At 34.0% G+C, this 20,430-nt stretch overlaps 2 protein-coding genes across 2 annotated transcripts; both read left to right on the top strand.

Annotated features, from left to right (window-relative positions):
• On the top strand, positions 1 to 9,083 carry LOC132064154 (FBD-associated F-box protein At5g22730-like). Its single transcript, XM_059457049.1, has 5 exons — positions 1 to 1,018; positions 1,319 to 1,483; positions 3,485 to 3,700; positions 6,946 to 7,110; positions 8,492 to 9,083. The coding sequence occupies exons 1-5, from the start codon at positions 23 to 25 to the stop codon at positions 8,801 to 8,803; spliced, it is 1,854 nt and encodes a 617-aa protein (XP_059313032.1). The 5' UTR covers positions 1 to 22; the 3' UTR covers positions 8,804 to 9,083.
• Positions 9,084 to 9,228: 145 nt separating this feature from the next.
• LOC132062082 (F-box/FBD/LRR-repeat protein At3g52680-like) lies at positions 9,229 to 15,875 on the top strand. The gene is given in 5 exon segments (XM_059454727.1): positions 9,229 to 9,308; positions 12,749 to 13,637; positions 13,866 to 14,030; positions 15,408 to 15,587; positions 15,589 to 15,875. Coding segments are annotated over 5 exon segments (1,461 nt in total). The 3' UTR covers positions 15,736 to 15,875.
• The last annotated feature ends 4,555 nt before the right edge of the window (positions 15,876 to 20,430 follow it).

Here is a 20,430-nt window from a genome sequence, read left to right as displayed (position 1 = left end):
GGAATATATATATATATATATAATGGAAACATCAACAAGAAAATCCATGATTTCCAGCAGTACAAGTGAAGGGTTAGATAGAATAAGCTCATTGCCAGATGATATACTCCACAAAATCCTTTCATATCTCTTTATTTTGGATGTGGTTCAGTTGAGTGTATTGTCTAAAAGATGGAAATACATATGGACTACAATGCCTTACTTGCACTTTGATCTTGATACTTTTTTCCAAGAAAATCGAAAAATTTGGGATCTTGAAGCTTGTTATCTGGGAAACGCTCAGAAAATTGAAAATTTTATCAATTGGGTCTTAATTTCCCAAAGGGCGACTAAGCTTGTTCGTTTTCTTCTCTGTTGTGGTGCTATCGATGGTGTCTTTGACAAGATGGCTATTTTTCGGTGGATTCATGCCGCGACAAGGCGAAATGTTCAACAACTTGTGTTAGAATTTTCTCTTGATGAGCCATTTGAGTTGCCATATTGTCTTGCAACTTGTGAATCTTTGCAAGTTTTAAAGCTACACCTGTCTGGGAACATACTTAAACTGCCTAATCATTTTGGACTTCGTCACCTGAAATTGCTTCATCTTGAGGAGGTCGAGTTATCAGATGAGCATTTGACAAGTTGCTTGTTCTCAAAATGTCATCTCCTTGAAACTTTGATCTTACATGAATGTAGTTTAGGAGATATGACACTACTTGATATTACTTCAACATCTCTTATTTATCTTACTGTTGCAACGCACTGTTGTAATGTGAAGTGTTATCGCGATTGTGAATATGTGGAGGTTTATGGCAATTGTGAAGTCAAAATCTCTTGTCCCAATCTCAAGTTCTTAAAATATAAAGCTTCAATGCCAAAGGACATGATCATCAAGAATCTGCTTTCAATAGAAGATGTTTGTATCGTCTTTACTGATACAATCCGCTCCATTGAAGACACTGGCATAGTTGTGCATAAGATGATCAAGGAGTTTCCTTCTACATCAGTTTTGAAGCTATGCAAGTCTTCCATTTCGGTAAAGTTTTCTCTTCATAAAGGAAATAGGAGTATTAAAAAAATATACACACTGTACGTACAATTTTTGAATACTGAGTATCTTTTTTAAACATACAGTCTAAGTCCTTAGAAAAAAAATATTTACAGTCTAAGTACTTATCTAAAAAAAAATACATCAAGTATTTCTAAGTCGTTTGGAGAGCTTGTCGGTAGCTTTTCAATTAGTCTCTTTACTTCTCACTATAAAAAAATTCATAATAAGTTTCACACTTCTTGGTTATAAGAGAAACTCTCATTTCTTGTATTTTTACTTCTGTAGGGTCTATATGAAGCGACTAGCAAAGAAAGACTCTCTCCCGTCTCCTTTTATAAGCTGAAGTCCTTAAAGCTGGAAGTGGGAGTTGATGAAGGTTTTATGCAAGTTATGATATTATTGCTCAAGTATTCTCCTAATCTGGAGGGTCTGAAATTGTGCTCTGATGAGGTAAAGCTTTTCATCATTTTCACAAATTTTGTGTACTAATTCCCGTTTCTTTTATATGGTAGTCGGAAGGACTTGTAAGTTTTGTAAAACTAGAAGTTGATTAACATGAAAGTATTCTTTCAAGAACAGAAGCTTTTGAAATTAGGCTCGAGAACCGACGTCACTAATTGCAAATGTCATTGCAACAATGCTGAACTATGAACCTACATCCGAGAAAACAAGATCCTGATAAGCTAAAATCCATTCACCAAAATGATAGACATGCCCCAAAGAAAGGGACATGATCTGACTAATCATCTGTTTTAACTTTTAACATTCACCTTGGGGGGTCGCAAGTATCGCCTGTTTACGCATGCCATTGAATTTATCATGTTTGCTGCATAAAACTTAATGGTAGAAATATATTGAACTGTGAATTGATGTGGGGAAATCTAAGTAAGTGTGGGCATTCAGTATTTCAGTTCGGTTTCTAAGAACTTCGTTTCGGTATTTGATTTTTCGATTGTATATACCCGAACCGTAGTTAGTTCGGTTCTGTTTTTCTTGTTCGGTTTTGGTTTTTCGGTATGAGCCTATATACTGGATTATTTTCTGCTTAAAATGGCTATTTTTGATTTGGGCGTGACTATTAAAAAACTAAATAACACATCAAAATAAATTGAGTCAGAATTTGAAATCCAATGCTTACATAGGAAAATCTCATGGTTATTTCTTTCAATTGGCTTTCTTAATTGCTTATGTTGCTGTTTTCTGCCTAGATGGAGTCATAAAGGTTCACGTTAACCTTTTATAGTGCTGAAATAAAGAGAAAGCTTTTTTGCCTTTCATTAGGGGCCTATAAGGGTTTAATTCAAGTCTGTTTTCCCAACATAGGTCAAACTTGACAAGTTATAAAATAAAACAAGTGTCATTCAAATATGTAGTACGTTAAATTGACATTGTAAACTTTAATATCTTAGTCAAGAACTTATAATTAGTGAAGTTGTACTTATCATCTTGCTAACATCTATAACCTGGCATGAGACACACAAAAGCTAAAAGGTGAAAGGGAAAAAACAAGCAGTTATCTATATATATTTCAACAAAAGGAACACAAGTTGGACAGAGTTCTTTTTAGCTACTAGAACAATCTTCCACGTCTGATTGCAAAAGAAAATAGAATTGAGAGGAAAGAAAGTCTTGAAGTCCAGCTGGAGACAGAAGGAGTTAGACCTGAAACTTGGTCCACCGTAGCAGTCTACCAAATAATCTTAAAATCGAACCGAGAAAAATCAAAATTGAAAACCGACCGAAGAACCAATCTAATTCGTTCCGGTCCGATTTTTCGGTTTTATGCCCACCCCTAAGTCTAAGAAGCACTGAGATGACTATACAACTTTAAGGAGCATTAAGTTGATACGTGAAGGAGAATTGTAAATGTGACCTTGAACAATATCTTGATTAAAAAGAGTTGCCAGCAATCATAGTATCTAAATTTGGTTCTGAGCTGAGGTTTATTGAAAGAGAGCTTACCCAAATCAACTTATTTTCCTTGTAAAAGATAAAGATGCATAAAGGACACCGACAGATCTGAATCAACTCATTTCAACCCTAGAACTTTGGAGATATGTGTTTCAAACGTTCTCATCGCAAGATATGTGGTCTAAAGGGAGCATTAGTATAAATTCACTTAGCGTAATTAGGAGATTAACCTGAGATGAGCAACATGTTCATTTGATTGGTGACATGGTTTGAATAGTAGGTACAGTGCTCTGAAATATGAACAGCTCACTGGGGACTTTTAATGCATCTATGATGTCTGGGGGGGAAAAGGAAAAATTCCAAAGAGAAATAGTCCCAAACGTTTTGGAAGTGAATCTCGTTTGATATTTTCACTTGTAATGTAGGAAATGGGTGCTTATGCTGTTGAGTAATTGCTTATTGTTATTTATTGTTGTTTCAATTAAAGTGTTTACTGTGCTCATGAAATGGTTTCTATTCTGACTTTCAACTGTCTGCTAGTGTGGAGGCTGGACTGAGAATTGGCAGATGCATGATCCTGAAGAAAGCCTTGTGTGCTTGGAGTCTCATCTAAAGTCAATTCAGTTGACTGGTTTCAAAGGTGAAGAAAACGAGATAGAACTGCTGAGGTTTTTTCTGAAGCATGCACGAGTGTTGGAAAAACTGATGATAGTCTGGGAAGAGGGCGCTTATAAATCAGAAGAGGCATCAGAGAGGGTTTTGAAATTTCCTAGAACTTCTTCACTTGTTGTTCTGACGTTTCATGATGCCAATCCCGAAACTTATTATAACTGGTACGATAGATGCTAAAAATGACTTGACCCCGGTGGAGGATTATTCGACGTTGGATGTACTTTTATTGAGATTTCTCTTGAAGATCCATTTTTGGACCCAGATTGTATAAGAAATTACACGGGACCATAATGTTTATGAAACTTCTATGGCTATTTTGTCTTTCATGTTTGAACTGCTATAGAGTAACTAGGAAGGTCATGCCTAATTTCTGCTAGAAAGTATCAAGCAGGATTTGGTTAACTACATTTAGATAATGCCTTGTTTCTGAATGTGATGCTTCAGCATACTAATGTTTTTGCAACCACTTCTTACTCACACTTACTGGCCTGAAATCAATATGGATTTCATAGTAACACTTCCTATTCCTAAAGGGGATGAAGTCGTTTGGGTCATAGTTGATAAGCTCAACAAGTATGGGCATTTCTTGTCCCTTGCCCATCCTTATACAGCACACTCTCTAGCTCAAATGTTTATCGACAACATCTTGAAATTATATGGAATGCTTACTATTATTTTGAGTGGTAGCGATCCAATTTTCATCAGCCCAATCTGGCAAGAGTTCTTTTTCTTTTTTTTTCTGTTAGAAGTGCAGCAACATACTTCAATGTTAGAAGTGCAGCAACATACTTCAACATATCATCCTTAGTGTGAAGCCAAACCGAGATCCTCAACAGATATCTCAAGGCTTATTTGATGTATTTCTGTGTTTTTTCACCTCCTGACTGGGTTCACTATGTTATTCTAGTTAAATGGTGGTAGGATACCACATCTTATTTGGCAATTCAGTTTGAAGCGCTAATTGATTAGATAATCAAATTATTTCGTCAAGCTTGTTCAAAAAAATGTTTAAAATTCAGTTTCTATTCCTTGTATAAATTAGTTGTCAAAAATTGACAATCTTCACTCCTCTTTTACCTGCAACCATGAGGTCTTTATCCTTCTTTTTTTTTTTTTTTTTGAAAATTTGAAAGGGTAGTTCATATGGACATGAATAATATACTGAATTAATCGGTTTGTATATAGTGAATTTCAATATTTGCATAGTTTGAATAATATTAGGTTGAACTTTTTTTTTTTTTTTTAAAAGCATTTTGAAGACACTGTTTTTCTCAACTTGAACTTCAATTATCAATTAGTATTAGTTTTTTTGATTTCAATAAAAAATTGTTCAAACCCACAATTAGTGTAAATTTTTTCAATTTCAATCAAATATTGTGCAAACCCTGCTTAGTTTGGGTAGCTTTTAGCCAAAATTATCCCTTATCTATGAAAGTTGGTCTATTTTGGTCTTTCAAATATTACCTTGGACATATTTAGTTCCTTAAGTTTTCTACGGTGGAGCACTTATGATCCAACTAACATAATATAATGGACTTAAAAACTAACAGTGACCACAAAGAATATGGCTAAAACTGACCGACTCGATCGGTTTTATCCTAACAATTTTTAATCTTTTTTAAATAAAACTGGCCGAGCTCGGTCGTATAAATATTCTGAAAAAATATTTTTAGTATAACTGAAAATGCTCGTTTTTTTTTTAAATAAAATAATTATTTCTAGAAACTGACCAAACTCGATCTGTGTTTTGGTCAAAATTCCGATCAAACTTTTAAATAAGCCGATCGAAGAATCGAGTGAGCCCAATCGGTTTTCTATTTTCCCAGTTTTTGGCTCAAAAAAGACGAACAAGCTCAGTTAGCTTTATCTAAAAAATCGGGATTCGAAAGTTGGTCGATTTTTGCTAGCTTTTTTTATAGTCACTGTTAGTTTTTGAGTCCATTTTGTTAGTTGGATCAAATGTGCTTCACTTTAGTAAATTTAAGGGAATAAATATGTTGAGGTTATATTTGAAGGACAAAATAGACCTACTCCTAAGAGACCATTTAGCGGGAAAACCCTTACACAAGGGCCAAGAATGTGTTTCTCTCGATCTCTTCCATCTTCATCGGCTCATACAGACTGGTGGCCTCAGTTTAACTATTTGGGTACCATTGTATCTTCGAAACAAGGTAATTTGTTGGTATGTGCAGCTTTGTAATCATTAAAATCGGAATATATAATGGAAATATCAACAAGAAAACCTAAGATTTCCGTCAGTACAAGTAAAGGGATTGATAGAATAAGCTCATTGCCAGATGATATACTCCACAACATCCTTTCATCTCTATTCATTTTTGATGTAGTTAAGCTTAGTGTATTATCAAAAAGATGGAAATTCCTTTGGACAACAATGCCTCACTTGCACTTTGATCTTGATCGATTTTATTCAGAACGGATCACACGGCCTTGTGATTTTGCAATGGCTGAGAAATTCAAAGACTTTATCAATTGGGTCTTAGTTTCCCAAAACGCCACTAAACTTGTCCGGTTTCTTCTTTGTTTTGGCAATATCTTTGATAAGGTAGCTATTTCGCGGTGGATTTATGTGACAACAAGGCGAAATGTACAAGAACTTGTGTTAGGTTTTCGCCTTGGTGAGCCATTTGAGTTGCCATATTGTCTTGCAACTTGTGAATCTTTGCAAGTTTTAAAACTACACTTGTATGGGGACATGCTTAAACTGCCTAATCATTTGGGATTTCGTCAACTCAAATTGCTTCATCTTGAGCAGGTCGAGTTATCAGATGAGCATTTGACAAGTTGTTTGTTCTCAAAATGTCATCTCCTCGAAACTTTAATCTTAGAACATTGTAGCGTAGGAGCTATGACGCTGCTTGATATTGCTTCGACGTCTCTTATATATGTTATTCTGCGAAATAACATTTCTATAGTGGAGAGCTTTGGCAATTGTGAAATCAAAATTTCTTGCCCGAGTCTCAAATTCTTAAAATATAACGCTCCGGTGCCAAAGGATCTAGTTGTTGAGAATCTCTTTTCAATAGAAGTTGTTTGCATCAACCTTGTTGATAGGGGTTCGATCGAAGAAAGAGGCATAATGTTGCATAAGATGATCAAGGAGATTCATCATTCAACATCATTTTTGAAGCTATGCATGACTTCCATTTCGGTAAAGTTCTCTCTTTACGTTAAGCGTAAAAGGGAAAAAGAAGTAGTAAAGAAATATATGGTCATTTGGATAGCTTTTCAATTAGTCTCCTTACACTTGGAATTCTAACTTCTTAATTATTGAAAAAAATTCTCTCATTACTTGTATTTTGCTGCTGCAGGGTCTGTACCATGTGGTTCACAGTGTAAGACTCTCTCCAGTCTCTTTTCATAAGCTCAAGTCCTTAAAACTGGAAGTGGTAATTCATGAAGAGTCAATGCAAGTTATGATACTATTGCTCAAGTATTCTCCTAATATGGAGGTTCTCAAATTGTGGTCTGATGAGGTAATGTTTGTCATTTTGTTCACTAATTCTTCTTTGGAAAACCCGTTTCTTTTAAATGGTAGTTGGTCAAAAGGACTTTTAAGTAAAACTAGAGGTTGATTAACATGAAAGGATCCTTTCAAGAACATAAGGTATGAACTAGGCTTAAAAACCGACATCGCTAAACCTTCCGAGGAAAACTTGACTTATGATTGCAATGTCATTGGACCCTATATGTAATTTGACCCTAACAAGCAAAATTCCACTCACCAAAATGATAACCATGCCACAATGAGAGGCTGGATTTGACTATAATTTTTAACTTTCACTTTGGAAAATGGCATGTATCACCTATTTACTCATGCCATTGAATTTAATCATGTTTGCTACATGGATTTTAATGGTTGAAATAGATTTGACCTGTAAAGTGACAAGGGAAAGGTCTGAGAAAAATTGAAATGATGTTACAACTTTAAAGGGAGCATTAAGTTGATAAATGAAGGAGAAATTGTAAATCTGGTCCTGAGCAATATCTTGATTAAAAAAGTTTTTCCAGCAATATAGTATCTAAACTTGGTTTTAAGTTGATCTTGATTGCAAAGACAACTCAGGCAAATTAATTCATTCTTTTGTAAAGAAATGTGTGCATATTGACACTGAAAGATTTTGAAATCAACTCATTTCGATGCTAGAACTTTGGAGATGTTTCAAATGTGTTCATGCACAAAAGATATGGTCAAAAGGGAGCATTAATATAATTTCACTTGGCTTAATGAGGGGATTACTGGTTTAGATAACCTGAGATGAGTAAGATATTTCTTAGATGGCGCGCCCAGGGCTTTGGTACAGTGGTAAGAGCGTAACTTGTGATGTGATGGGGTTAGGCCACTTAGGCGCACACGTCATGTGTTAAGTCTTGTAGCAGACAAAACGAAAATCCCTTGTATTTAAGTGGAGAAGGTAGAGGAATGTGTCCATTATCCATTGAGTTCGAAACTTGTGCCATTGATCTCGGGGATTTCTCAATTATAAAAAATTAAAAAAAAAGAAAAAAAAAGAAAAAAAAGATACTCCATCATTATATAGATGGCATGGTTTGAATAGTAGGTATATTAATATACCTTACCTTGTAAAAAATAAAAGGTACCATACTCAGAAACATGAATAGATAACTGGATCTTTTAATGCATCAATGGAACTTATGGGGAAAAAAAAGGTCCAAAGAGAAGTAAATGGTCCAAAACATTTAGGAAACTATCCTGTTTGAAATTTCCACTTTTAATCGAGGAATGGTTGCTTACACTGCTGAATGATTAATTATTGTTATTTACTGTTGTTTCGATATAAGAGCTTATTGTGCTCGATGAAGTGGTTTCTCTACTGACTCTCAACCGTCTGCTAGAATGTAGACGAGAGTGTGAATTGGCAGCTGCTTGATCTCGATGAAAGCATTATGTGCTTGGAATCTCATCTAAAGTCAATTCAGTTGACTGGTTTCAAAGGTGAAGAAAACGAGATAGAATTACTAAAGTTTTTCCTGAAGAATGCACGAGTGTTGGAAAAACTGATGATTGTCTGGGAAATGGACACCGATAAGTCAGAAGAGGCATTAGAGGAGGTTTATAAGTTTCCTAGAACTTCTTCACACGTTGTTCTGACGTTTCTTGATGCCAAGCCCGAACCAAGATCTCGTAAGTGGTACAATTCAAAATGACTCTACGTAGTAGAGGATTATTCGATTGTTGGATGTACTCTTATCGAGATTTCTCTTAAAGATTCAAGTCAGAACCAGATTGTATAAGCAATCTCATGGGACTGTTATGTTTATGAAACTTCTATTGCTGCTTTGCGTTTCATGTTTGAACTGCTATAGAGTAACCAGGAAGGACATGTCTTTTTTCTATGGGAAAGTATCAAGCAGGATTCAAAAAATAATTATAATGCTTCAGCATACCAATGCATTTGCAAGTTGCAATTAACACCTTTTATTCTCAGTGTTTGGTCTATAATCAATATGGATTTCATAGAAACATTTCCTAATGTCTAAAGGGAATGATGTTGTTTGGATCATAGTTGATAAGCTCAGCAAGTATGGCCATTTCTTGTCTCTAGCAATATTCGTGGATATGTCTAACCTATATGGACTGCTTGCTGTTATTGGGCGTGGTTGAGATCCAATTTTCATCAGCTCAATCTGGCACGGGTTATTTTTTCTCTGTGTTAGAAGTGCAACTTCAGGCTTCTTCAACATATCATCCTTAGTCTAAAGCATTCTCAATAGGCGCCTCAAGGCTTATTTGATGTGTTTTTTTATGTTAATAATTGAGATGGTATTTGTTAGGATTATTTTGGGGGGAAAGGGTCAAAAATACCCTTCTACTTTGAAAAAATGGCTAAAAATATCCTCCGAACTTATTTTGGGTCAAAAATACCCCTCCCATCCTTAAAGTTTTCAAATATACCCCTGTCTTGTGGAAATTATCCCAAATCATTTTTTAAACCCACTCCATCATTTAAACCCGTAATAAGCATTTTGAAGTTTAAGGGAATTAAGGAAATAAGTGGGATCTTATGGGTTATTATTTAGTTGGGTCGGGTTTAAATGATGGAGCGGGTTTAAAAAAATGATTTTGGGTTATTTTGGGGATAATTTCCATCAAAATTGTTATATTTGAAAACTTTAAGGATGAGAGGGGTATTTTTGACCCAAAATAAGTTCGGAGGATATTTTTAGCCTTTTTTCCAAAGTAGAAGGGTATTTTTGACCCTTTTCCCTTATTTTGGCAAGTGTCAGGCATTATGTAGCTTAGCAGTCGGTTACACTGTAATTACGATGTACATACATGCACAAACACTTTTAGAGCCCCATTGTTAGTAATAAGAAACTTCACAATTAGATTTTCATCAAACTTGTTTCAGTAACTTTTTAGAATTTAGGTTGTGCTCCTTGTATGTATGAATAATATTACAAATTGACAATATTCTCTCCAATTTTACTTGCAAATTTTATGATGTTTTGATCCTTTGTTTTTCACTCTATCGCTTACCCCTTTGTTGAACATTTGAAAGAGTAGTCCCTGTCTAAAAAACAGAGTAATCTTATGGACGTGAATTTAGGGGTGGGAAAATTAGTCTAAATTCATTTGACCCACCCAACCCGCCCAAGCTTTAATGGGTTTGAAATAGAATAATTTGAAGATGGCTAATTTGAAATTCAAGTTGAACCATCACAAATCATCTCCATTGGCCCCATCAAATGGCCCAACCGATCCATCAATTATCCTCCATGCATATGTATAAAAGTTGTTTAACATGATTAACTTCTTTTTTTAATTATTATTTTGTAATTATTTTTCTTTTTAATTTTTTTAGACAAAATATTTTTATTTTATTTTGAATTTTTTTATTTCCTTCTTTTAAATTTTTTACTAGTAACTTTTTATTTTTAAGTTTTTAATTTTTTTTCCTGAGGGTCTACGCTTATCCGTTTTTGTTGAAGCTATTTTTGACCTACCCATATCCGGCACACATTTGCCACTCTTAGTTATGTACAAGACAACCATAAAAATATATAAATAAGACAATGGGTAAAAGAGAGGAATCTGACAAAATCACTATTCATTACGTCAATTAACATTTAATTTTCTTTTGATTTACTTTTTGGAATAATTTCGAATATAATGTATGTATTGGGATAACTTATGAGGAAATATTTACAGTGAATATCTTTATAATTTTGAGTAAAAGCAGATGTTTGAGTTTTTTTTATATCTAAAAAGTATTTAAAGTTGATTTTTCAAAACACCGTTTATTTAGAAAAACATGAGCAAGAGAATATTTTCAATCAAAGAATATCGATATTTTTAGTTTCTCAAAATGTTGAAAAGCTGAGTTAAGTTGGGTGGGTTGGGTTATGACCTTTTATTTAGCCTATCAAGACCCAACCCATCTTAGCTCAAACAAGCTTGGGACAGGGTTGGACCTATCTATAGGTTCATCCCATCTTGACCCGCCCAACTTTAGCTCAAATGGCCCATTTGCCACCCCTAGCGTGAATCATGTAAAAATTGTATGGGATAGCCACTTTTTGGACCAATATTTTTATAAATAGTCGCTATTTGAAAATTCGTTGATAAGTTACCGCTTGTAATGCAGAAATAACATGACAACGTTATGAATTTCGAACTTAAACAAGTCCTGATTTTGAAATCCATGATAGTATCAAGGATTCCAAAAATTAGATATTTTTCAGTGATTTTTGAATCTGTCATTATCTTCAATAACAAATTTGAAAATAGCTGTGTTTGAAATTTTTCGTGTGAATAATATACTGAATTTCAGTATTTGCATATACTAACTAGGTTTTGGTCATAGATTCTAGATATGTTTCACTTTATTTGGTTATGAAATTGGAGTTGTGTTGGGTTGGATATTTTGCAAAGAATATTTAGAACAATGTTCTATTTGAATGTACTTCAGCTAAAATACATAAAATATGATATATATCCCACAATTTCTAAAACTAGCAAAATCACACAACTCAATTAATTTACCTGAAACAAACAACCAAATCTGCTCTAAAAGAGTGTATCATGTGATGGAACGTCACATAATGCCATAGATTACATTCATAGAACTACAAAAATTAAAAATAGGAACCGCATATGGATGTACGAGCTACTACTTGCTATTGCAAAGATCCATTAGTACACAAAATCAATAATACATAACTAGCTATTCTTTATGATATAAAGATAGAGTTGTTTCTACTAATAAAAGCCTAAAAATTTGGGGAAATACCCTGAAAATCAGAAATTTTCCAAAAGCAAAAGGTGAGTCTGAAAACATGGTCATAGCTGTTTTGTCAAATTCCAGAGTCTAATTCCATATTGAATTTGAAAAAATGGACAGTTTCAAGCACTGATTCCCGAAAAAAGTGAAAAATATACCGAAAAAATGTGAATGCAAACTTATGGCAAAACGGCCCCGAATTATTGGTAAAGACAAATTTCCTTAAAACAAGAAATACTTTATCCGTCTCAATTTATGTGACACTTTTTCCGTTTTAATTCGTTAAAAAAAATAACACCTTTCTATATTTGATACTTAATATTTAACTCGTAAGCTTCCTCTTTTACTTTTATGAGATATTTATAGTCACACAAATATCTATTATTTACTTTAAACTTGACAAACTTCAAAATCTTAGGGCCCGTTTGGCCATGAGAATTTTTTACCTTTTTAGGAAAATTATTCACTTTATTTGGAAATCAACATTTGGCCATAAAAATTTCATCTTAAACTCCAACTTCACAATTTAAATAAAGTGAAAAATATTTGATTTTCATGGCCAAATGCCTACTTAATTGTGAATATTCCGTGGACGTCAAACACCCTCTAAATTTGGGACAGAGGGAAAACTTACTTTTGGGGTAAAACCTTAGCATGTTCTTTGTTTTCCTCAAAAGCGGGAAAATCCAAAACCTAACTCTTTTCCCCTCTTAGGGCTCCTGGTTGTCATACGATTTTGAATAAAACCATTCTTGAGTTTTCCTATTCGACTTATCAAATCCTTGATTTGAGGCAAGGTAATCTCTTGGTACTATCTGTTTTTTAATGGAAACATCAAGAAGAAAACGTACAAGTAATGGGAGTGTAGAATAAGCTCATTGCCAGATGATATACTCCACAGCATCCTTTCATCACTCTTTATTTTTGATGTGGTTCAGCTGAGTGTATTGTCTAAAAGATGGAAATACATATGGACTACAATGCCTTATTTGCACTTTGATCTTGATCGATTTTATTTAGAACGGGTCAATCGGCCTTGTGATATCGCAATGGTTGAGAAATTCAAAGAATTTATCAATTGGGTCTTAATTTCCCAAAGGGCGACTAAGCTTGTCCGTTTTCTTTTATGTTGTAGCAATATCTTCGACAAGGTAGCTATTTTGCGATGGATTCATGCAACAACTAGGCGAAATGTTCAAGAAGTTGTGTTACACTTTTCTCTTGGTGAACCGTTTGAGTTGCCATATTGTCTTGTAACTTGTGAATCTTTGCAAGTTTTAAAACTACACTTGTGTGGGGACATACTTAAACTGCCTAATCATTTTGGATTTCGTCAGCTGAAATTGCTTCATCTTGAGGAGGTCGACTTATCAGACGAGCATTTGACAAGTTGCTTGTTCTCAAAATGTTATCACCTCGAAACTTTGATCTTAGAAGAATGTAGTTTAGGAGCTATGAAACTACTTGATATTGCTTCAGCATCTCTTATTTATCTTACTTTAGCAAATGTGAATTATAATATGGAGAGTTATGACAATTGTGAAGTCAAAATTTCTTGCCCCAATCTCAAGTTCTTAAAATATCAAGCTCCAATGCCAAAGGATATAATCGTCGAGAATCTCTTTTCAATAGAAGTTGTTCACTTCTGCATTTATGATTCAAACGGCTCACGTGAAGAAACTGGCATACTTGTGCGTAAGATGATCAAGGAGGTTCCTTCTACATCAATTTTGAAGCTATACAAGACTGCCATTTGGGTAAAGTTCTCTATTTTGGTTAGATTGTATAAAGGGAAATAAAACTAACAAAAAAATGTGGAGTAGAAGTACATTTTTTGAATGTTTAGATTGTATATGCAGTCTAAATACTTATCAAGAAAAATATACATTCTTAAGTATTTGTATGTCATTGGGAGAGCTTGTCTGTAGCTTTCAGTTAATCCCTTTAATACGGAATTTCTCATTTCTTCTTTTTTGCTGCTGTAGGGTCTTTACGAAGCAGCTCGCAAAGAAAGACTCTCTCCTCTCTCTTTTTATAAGCTGAAGTCCTTAAAGCTGTTTGTGGATGTTGATGAAGATTTTATGCAAGTTATGATATTATTGCTCAAGTATGCTCCTAATCTGGAGGTTCTTAAATTGTGGTCTGATGAGGTAATGCTCATCATTTTCCACTAATTCTGTACAAATTTCGTTTCTTTAATATGGTAGTTGGTCAGAACAACTTGTAAGTTTTGTAAAACTAGAGTCTGATTAATGTGAAGCGATTCTTTCAAGAACAGAAGGTGGTGAAATTAGGCTCGAAAACTGACATAAAAGATTATAATCCTCAAACTAATTTATCCCATCTGGGAGGTGGGATAAAATAATCCCAAGGTTAATCGGATAAGGTGGGATATCCCATCATTAAATTTGGGCTTCATTTTATACTCTTTTTTGGTAGAAGGTATAAATTTATATCTCCTATCAAACAGAGTACAAAATTAATCCCAAACTTAGTGCTGGGATATCCCACCTTATTTCGTGTACCAAACGACCCCCTATAGTATTACAGTAAAGCAGAACCAGACAAGCTAAATTCCACTCAACAGAATGATAAACATGCCACAATGAAAGGGATATGAGATCAGACTAATTATCACTTTTAGTAACTTCTTAACATTCACTCTGGAAGTTGGCAAGTCTCACCTACTTGCTCATGCCAATTAATTTATTCATGTGTGCTGCATGGAACTTAATGGTAAAATTGGATTTGAGTCGTGAATGGATGCGGGGAAACTCTGAGAAACTGCGATGATGATTCAACTTTAAGGAGCATTAAGTTGGTAAATGATGGAGAAATTTGCAAATCTGGTCTTGAACAGTAGCTTGGCCCTGAAAATTGCCTGCATATTAATCTAAATTCGGTCCTACGCGGAGCTTTATGCAGAGAGAGCTTACCCAAGTAAATTAATTTCCCTTGTACAAAAAACAATTCATACTTGACTCTGATAGATCTAAAATCAATGCTAGAATGTCAGCGATGTGTTTTTTCACATGATCTTTGGTTAATGAGGTGACTGTTGATTGGATGGAATGGCATGGTTTGTATAGTACGTACTATACTCTGAAATATCAACAGAGCACTGGAACTTTTAATGCATCTGTGATGCCAATTGGGAAATAGCAGAAAGAGAAGGAAATTGAGCAAATTCGTTTTGAAAGTGAATCTTGTTTGGCATATTCACTTGTAACGGAGGAAATTGATACTTACGCTGCTGAATGATGCTTATTGTTATTTATTGTTGTTTCAATATAGGCAGGGAATAAGCTAGTACTTGAGCGTGGGTTCGGCGAACCACAATAGACTTTTGTTCGAACCATATATTTGTATTAAATTTTTTGTCAAATATGTACAAATTATTAATTAAGAGCAGGTAACTTTAAAGAATTAGAAATGCCGAACCCACAAGGCTTTCAAATCGCTCCGCATATAGATATTTAGTCTGCTCGATTAATTGGTTTCTCTTCTGACTCTCAATTGTTTGCTAGAATGGAGACTGGACTGAGAATTGGCAGATGCATGATCCTGATGAAAGCATTGTGTGCTTGGACTCTCATCTAAAGTCGATTCAGTTGATTGGTTTCAAAGAAGACGAAAATGAGATAGAACTAGTAAGGTTTTTTCTGAAGAATGCACAGGTATTGGAAAAGTTGACGATTGTCTGGGCCCCCTAGCTATGCTAAAAAATCAGAAGAGGCATCAGAGGAAATATCGATATTTCCTAGAACTTCATCGCATGTTGTTGTGACATTTCTTGATGCCAAGCCCTGGCCCAAACCAAGAACTGGTAAGTGGTACAGCAGTTATGAAAAATGACACGACTTGGAAGATGATTGATTGTTGGAGCCCAGACTATATAAGCATTATTTACATTGGACCGTGAAGTTTATGAAACTTCTTTGGCTGTTTTTCCCTTTCATGTTTGAACTAATTAATGTAGGAGTAGTAATTACCGATTCAGAACTCAAACTCAAATCTTTGTACTAAAGTTGTGGCATCTAACTTGTGCTTGATTTATGTGTTTTCTTGTTGTAATTTTGATTTTTATGCCAATCTTAGTGTTTTGGTGTTGTTTTGTTAATAATTTCTAACTGAATTTGCGTTTTTTAAAGTCTCTTATAGACAACCTTGGTTACCTTGTTTTGGTTATGAAAAATGAAAAGTTTGCAACCATACTATTATCAATTGTAATTTTGTCCAAGTATTTTTAGCTGGATGAGAGAGTAACTTGTCATTATCAATTTTACTATCTATTCAACCTTGGCTTATGTAAAGTTTGCTTACTCGAGTCCAAAACCCAAACAGATTAGCCCAACTGATTTTCAACTCAAAGTTTGTTCAATTCATGAAAATGAAAGTTTGCCTAAGCCATGCTACCTTTTTTTTTTGTAGAGAGTTTACTCCTTTTTCAATTTTGATTTTTTATTGTATTTTACTAAGTGGTTCTTTTGTAAAGTGAACTTGTCTACTTTTTCTAGTTCTTAACACTTGCGTAAATTTTTATTTTGCTCATGAAAATGAAAGTTTACCTCTAGACATCTTTTGCCTCTAACTGTCCATATGAAATCAAATTTTCTAATTCTTAGGCTTATGAAAATGAAAGTTGCCTAATGTATTTTTGTTCTTTTGTAAAGTGAACCACGCCTTATGGCATAGCTTTTCTAGATTTATAAACTTTTACGTAAAGTTTTTGCCACTAAAAATGAAAGTTTGCCCTCTAAAACCAACTTTAGACCTAATTCTTAACACTTGTTTTTTATTTTCTTATGAAAATAATCATACTTTGGATTTGTAAGTTACAATACTTTTCAGTTCTTAACACTTGCGTAAATTTTTGTTTTGCTCCAAAGCCTCAAAATCTCCTCTAGACAATTTTCTTTTGAAAGTGAATCGCACTACTAATTCTTAACACTTGTGTAATTTTTTATTTTGCATGAAAATTTGAACGACTTGGTAATCCCAAACTTTAGGCATTTTTCTAGTTCTTAACACTTGCACGTAAATTTTTGTTTTGCTTCCTAAAAATGAAAGTTTGCCGCTATCTTTGTTCTTTTCTAATGTAAACTTAGTCCCGCATACTTGTCTAATTCTTAATACTTGTGTATGCTTTTTTTATTTTATGAAAATGAAATTTGCCTCTAACAAAGATGGCCCATTATCAGCGAGTCATTGTTCGCACTTGTGTCCTTATTTTTGTCTGAAGTTACTATAATTTCAAATCTAAGTCATTGAGCATTGTATACTAATCAAATAGTATAAACTAATAAAAGTCGAACAAAGCAATAAATTTATCATTCTATGTTGTTGAGTAAAATTATGATTCGCAATGTTGAATCTCAATATATCGTTGTTTAGTTCATAGAAGATGATTTGTTGTTATTTTCAAATATTAACAAATTAAACTTAATAAAGCTGAAATTGAGTTGAATTACATTCAATTGAAACGCTATATATTATATATTTTATCTTTTTCGATGTTGTAGCGGCAAAATCAATGGAGATTTCTCTAAGGAAATGTCACGATGGAACGATTGAAAGGTTTGTTGTTGAAATGATGGATAGGTTTAATTGGATGTTTGGGTTTTTTTTTTTTTTATATGTGTGTGTGTGCGCTTGTGTGTGTGTTAGGAAATATTAAAGACCACCGCAAATTAAAAAGCCACAGGGCAAAACCAAAAAACCACCACTACCCCCAATTATGCTCAAAAAAAAAGAGGCATCAGAGGAAATATCATGTTTCCTAGAACTTCATCACATGTTGTTGTGACATTTCAGATCGATAGTACTGGTGCAAAAAAAATGACATTGGAAGATGATTGATTGCTGGAGCCCAGACTATATAAGCATTATTTACATTGGACCGTGAAGTTTATGAAACTTCTTTGGCTGTTTTTCCTTTCATGTTTGAACTGTTAATGTAGGAGTAGTAATTACCGATTCAGAACTCAAACTCAATTATCTTTGTACTAGTTGTGGCATCTAACTTCAAAGTCCAATCCAGTCTTGAATTTCTAACTGAATTTGCGTGAAATCTCTTATAGACAACCTTGGTTACCTTGCCCAACCCATACTATTATCAATTGTAATTTTGTCCAAGTATTTTTAGCTGGATTGAATTATCAATTTGCGAATTGCTGACTCTCAAACGCCAAACAATATATTAAAATTTATTTAAAAGGAATTACATCCTAAAAGTTCATTCTTCTTCTTTCTTCAACTACTAACAAATTATAATAATTATCACATTTCTCCCTCTCTGCCAAGTTAAATATAAAATAAAAATTCGTGATAATTACTTTAAAACTAAAATATGTAACCACATTCTCCCTAATTAACAGGTTTTCGAAAAAGAAAAAAAAAAGAAAATTTTGAAAAACCCTCGAACACGATGCTTTTAAAGATTTGGCCTATCTATAAATGTATTGCTTTTGCATCGATTAGCCCAACTGATTTTCAACTCAAAGTTTGTTCAATTCAACTGATCTAAGCCATGCTACCTTTTTTTACTTTTACTCCTTTTTCAATTTTGATTTTCTGTATTTTACTAAGTGGTTCAGCTTAAGAGTTTGTCCATATTCAAATTTTAGGTTAGCAGCTGAAGTGCACAGATAGCCGATTTTTGGATCACTATTCATGGCATAGCCGGGATTTATAAACTTTTATAAAGTTTAGCCACTCTAAAATGAACTCTAAAACCAACTGTCAAACTAAGTTGAAATAATCCAGGATTACAAACTTCACCATACGTCGATTATCAAAGCCAAATCTCAGACAATTTGAAAGCAATCGAACTACAAACATTTTTTGTTCAAAATTTTGACTTGGCAATCCCAAACTTTAGGCGTTTTTTGTCTACCACATGCAATTCCTATTAAGTTATCTATGCTTGGGCCTAAATTGATTAGATGCGGGTTAAGATTTACCATGGCGCATTATCAGCCAGTCATTGGCACTTGTGTCCTATTTTGTGTTGGACTTTAATTTTTGTCCCTCATAACAAATAGTTTTTTGGTTGGTCATAAGTTTATATTTTTGCATCATAATATCTCACAAGTTATACCTTTTGTTCTTAAAGAATTCATGCTATGCTAAGTTCGAGGACAAAACGTGCAATTTATTCTTGATGTGGGCCTCTTCTAAGGGTCACATTCAATACTGCTTTACAATTTTACTTTTTTTTTTTGTGTGCGTGTGTGCGTGTGTGTGTGCGCGTGTGTGTGCGCGTGTGTGTGTTAGGAAATTATGCAGTAAAACCAAAAAAACCACTACAATGTACAAAAATATGCTAAAGTTCAGTTAGAAGATGAATTGTGATAACAGATCGATAGTACTGGTGCAAAATCATTCGTACCCCACTAGGAGCGACATAGTGATAATTTTGGTCATTAGTTGGCACCTTAGTGCAAGTGGTCCATGTAATTAATAAGGTCAACGCGCAAAAAGACATTGAGAACTCCTGCTAACGTGCAAGTCAAACTTGAAGGGGGCTGGGCCACATCTCAAACGCCAAACAATATATTAAAATTTATTTAAAAGAGTTACTCCTAAAAGTTCATTCTTCTTCTTTCTTCTACTACTAACAAATTATAATAATAACATTTCTCCCTCTCTACAAATATGAAATAAAAATTCGTGATTTACTTCCAAACACTAAAATATGTAACCATAATTCTCGTCCTAATTAACAGGTTTTCGAAAAAGAAAAAAAAAACACGATGCTTAGTTTGGAACAAGGAAAAAATTAAGCATTTAAATGTAGTTCTTTTGCATCGTTCCATTTGAAAAGATCTAAAATGATTAAATATTTATTCTTCCTCGTTCAGTCAGCTTGAATCAGTTTTAAGAAAGAAGAATTATTGAGGAAAAGAACAGAATATAAATTGCCCGAAGATGGAAGCGATGTCAAATATCTTTACATTACCAGTAGTCGATTATCATACTAACCAATTTACATTGGAGGTAAGGTTATTTTGTAGTAGTAGTTTTACACTATACTAGACTAAACCTGTTCTTGCTGGTTAACCGGTTGAAACCGGTGACGGGGTGAAAAGTTCCCGATTACCAGTTGACGGTTACTAGTGGGAGGAAAATTTCTAACCGGAGGAGTAGTTGGCCAATGATTAACATTTTTTTTTTTTTTTTTTTTTTTTTTTTTTGTTTTGTTTGTTATATTTGGGCCTCAATATAGGTTATTATGACATTTTTGCAAAATGATGGGTAACGGCCAAAAACTCCAATTTTGGCCCCCCACCACCCCCAACCGCTCAAACTTTTATTTTTAACTCCTCCCCCACTCCTATACAAACCCCTCTCCAGTTTATTTTCATCCACACCAATTCTCTCTACAGTTTCTCTCAATTTATAGCTATTTTGCAACAAACAGCCACTTTAAAATTACAATTTTCTCTCAATTATACAATATAAAGTTTCCTTCAAAGTTTGCAACAAACAAAACCAGCTCGTAAGCCAACCTCTAAAGTTTGAAATTATATGACTAAAGATAGGGAGTAA

The sequence above is a fragment of the Lycium ferocissimum genome, chromosome 7 (assembly GCF_029784015.1).
Source record: "Lycium ferocissimum isolate CSIRO_LF1 chromosome 7, AGI_CSIRO_Lferr_CH_V1, whole genome shotgun sequence".
Classification (NCBI taxonomy): domain Eukaryota; kingdom Viridiplantae; phylum Streptophyta; class Magnoliopsida; order Solanales; family Solanaceae; genus Lycium; species Lycium ferocissimum.
The sequence above is the reverse complement of the archived record's forward strand: the minus strand, read 5'-3'. Positions and strand labels throughout refer to the sequence as shown.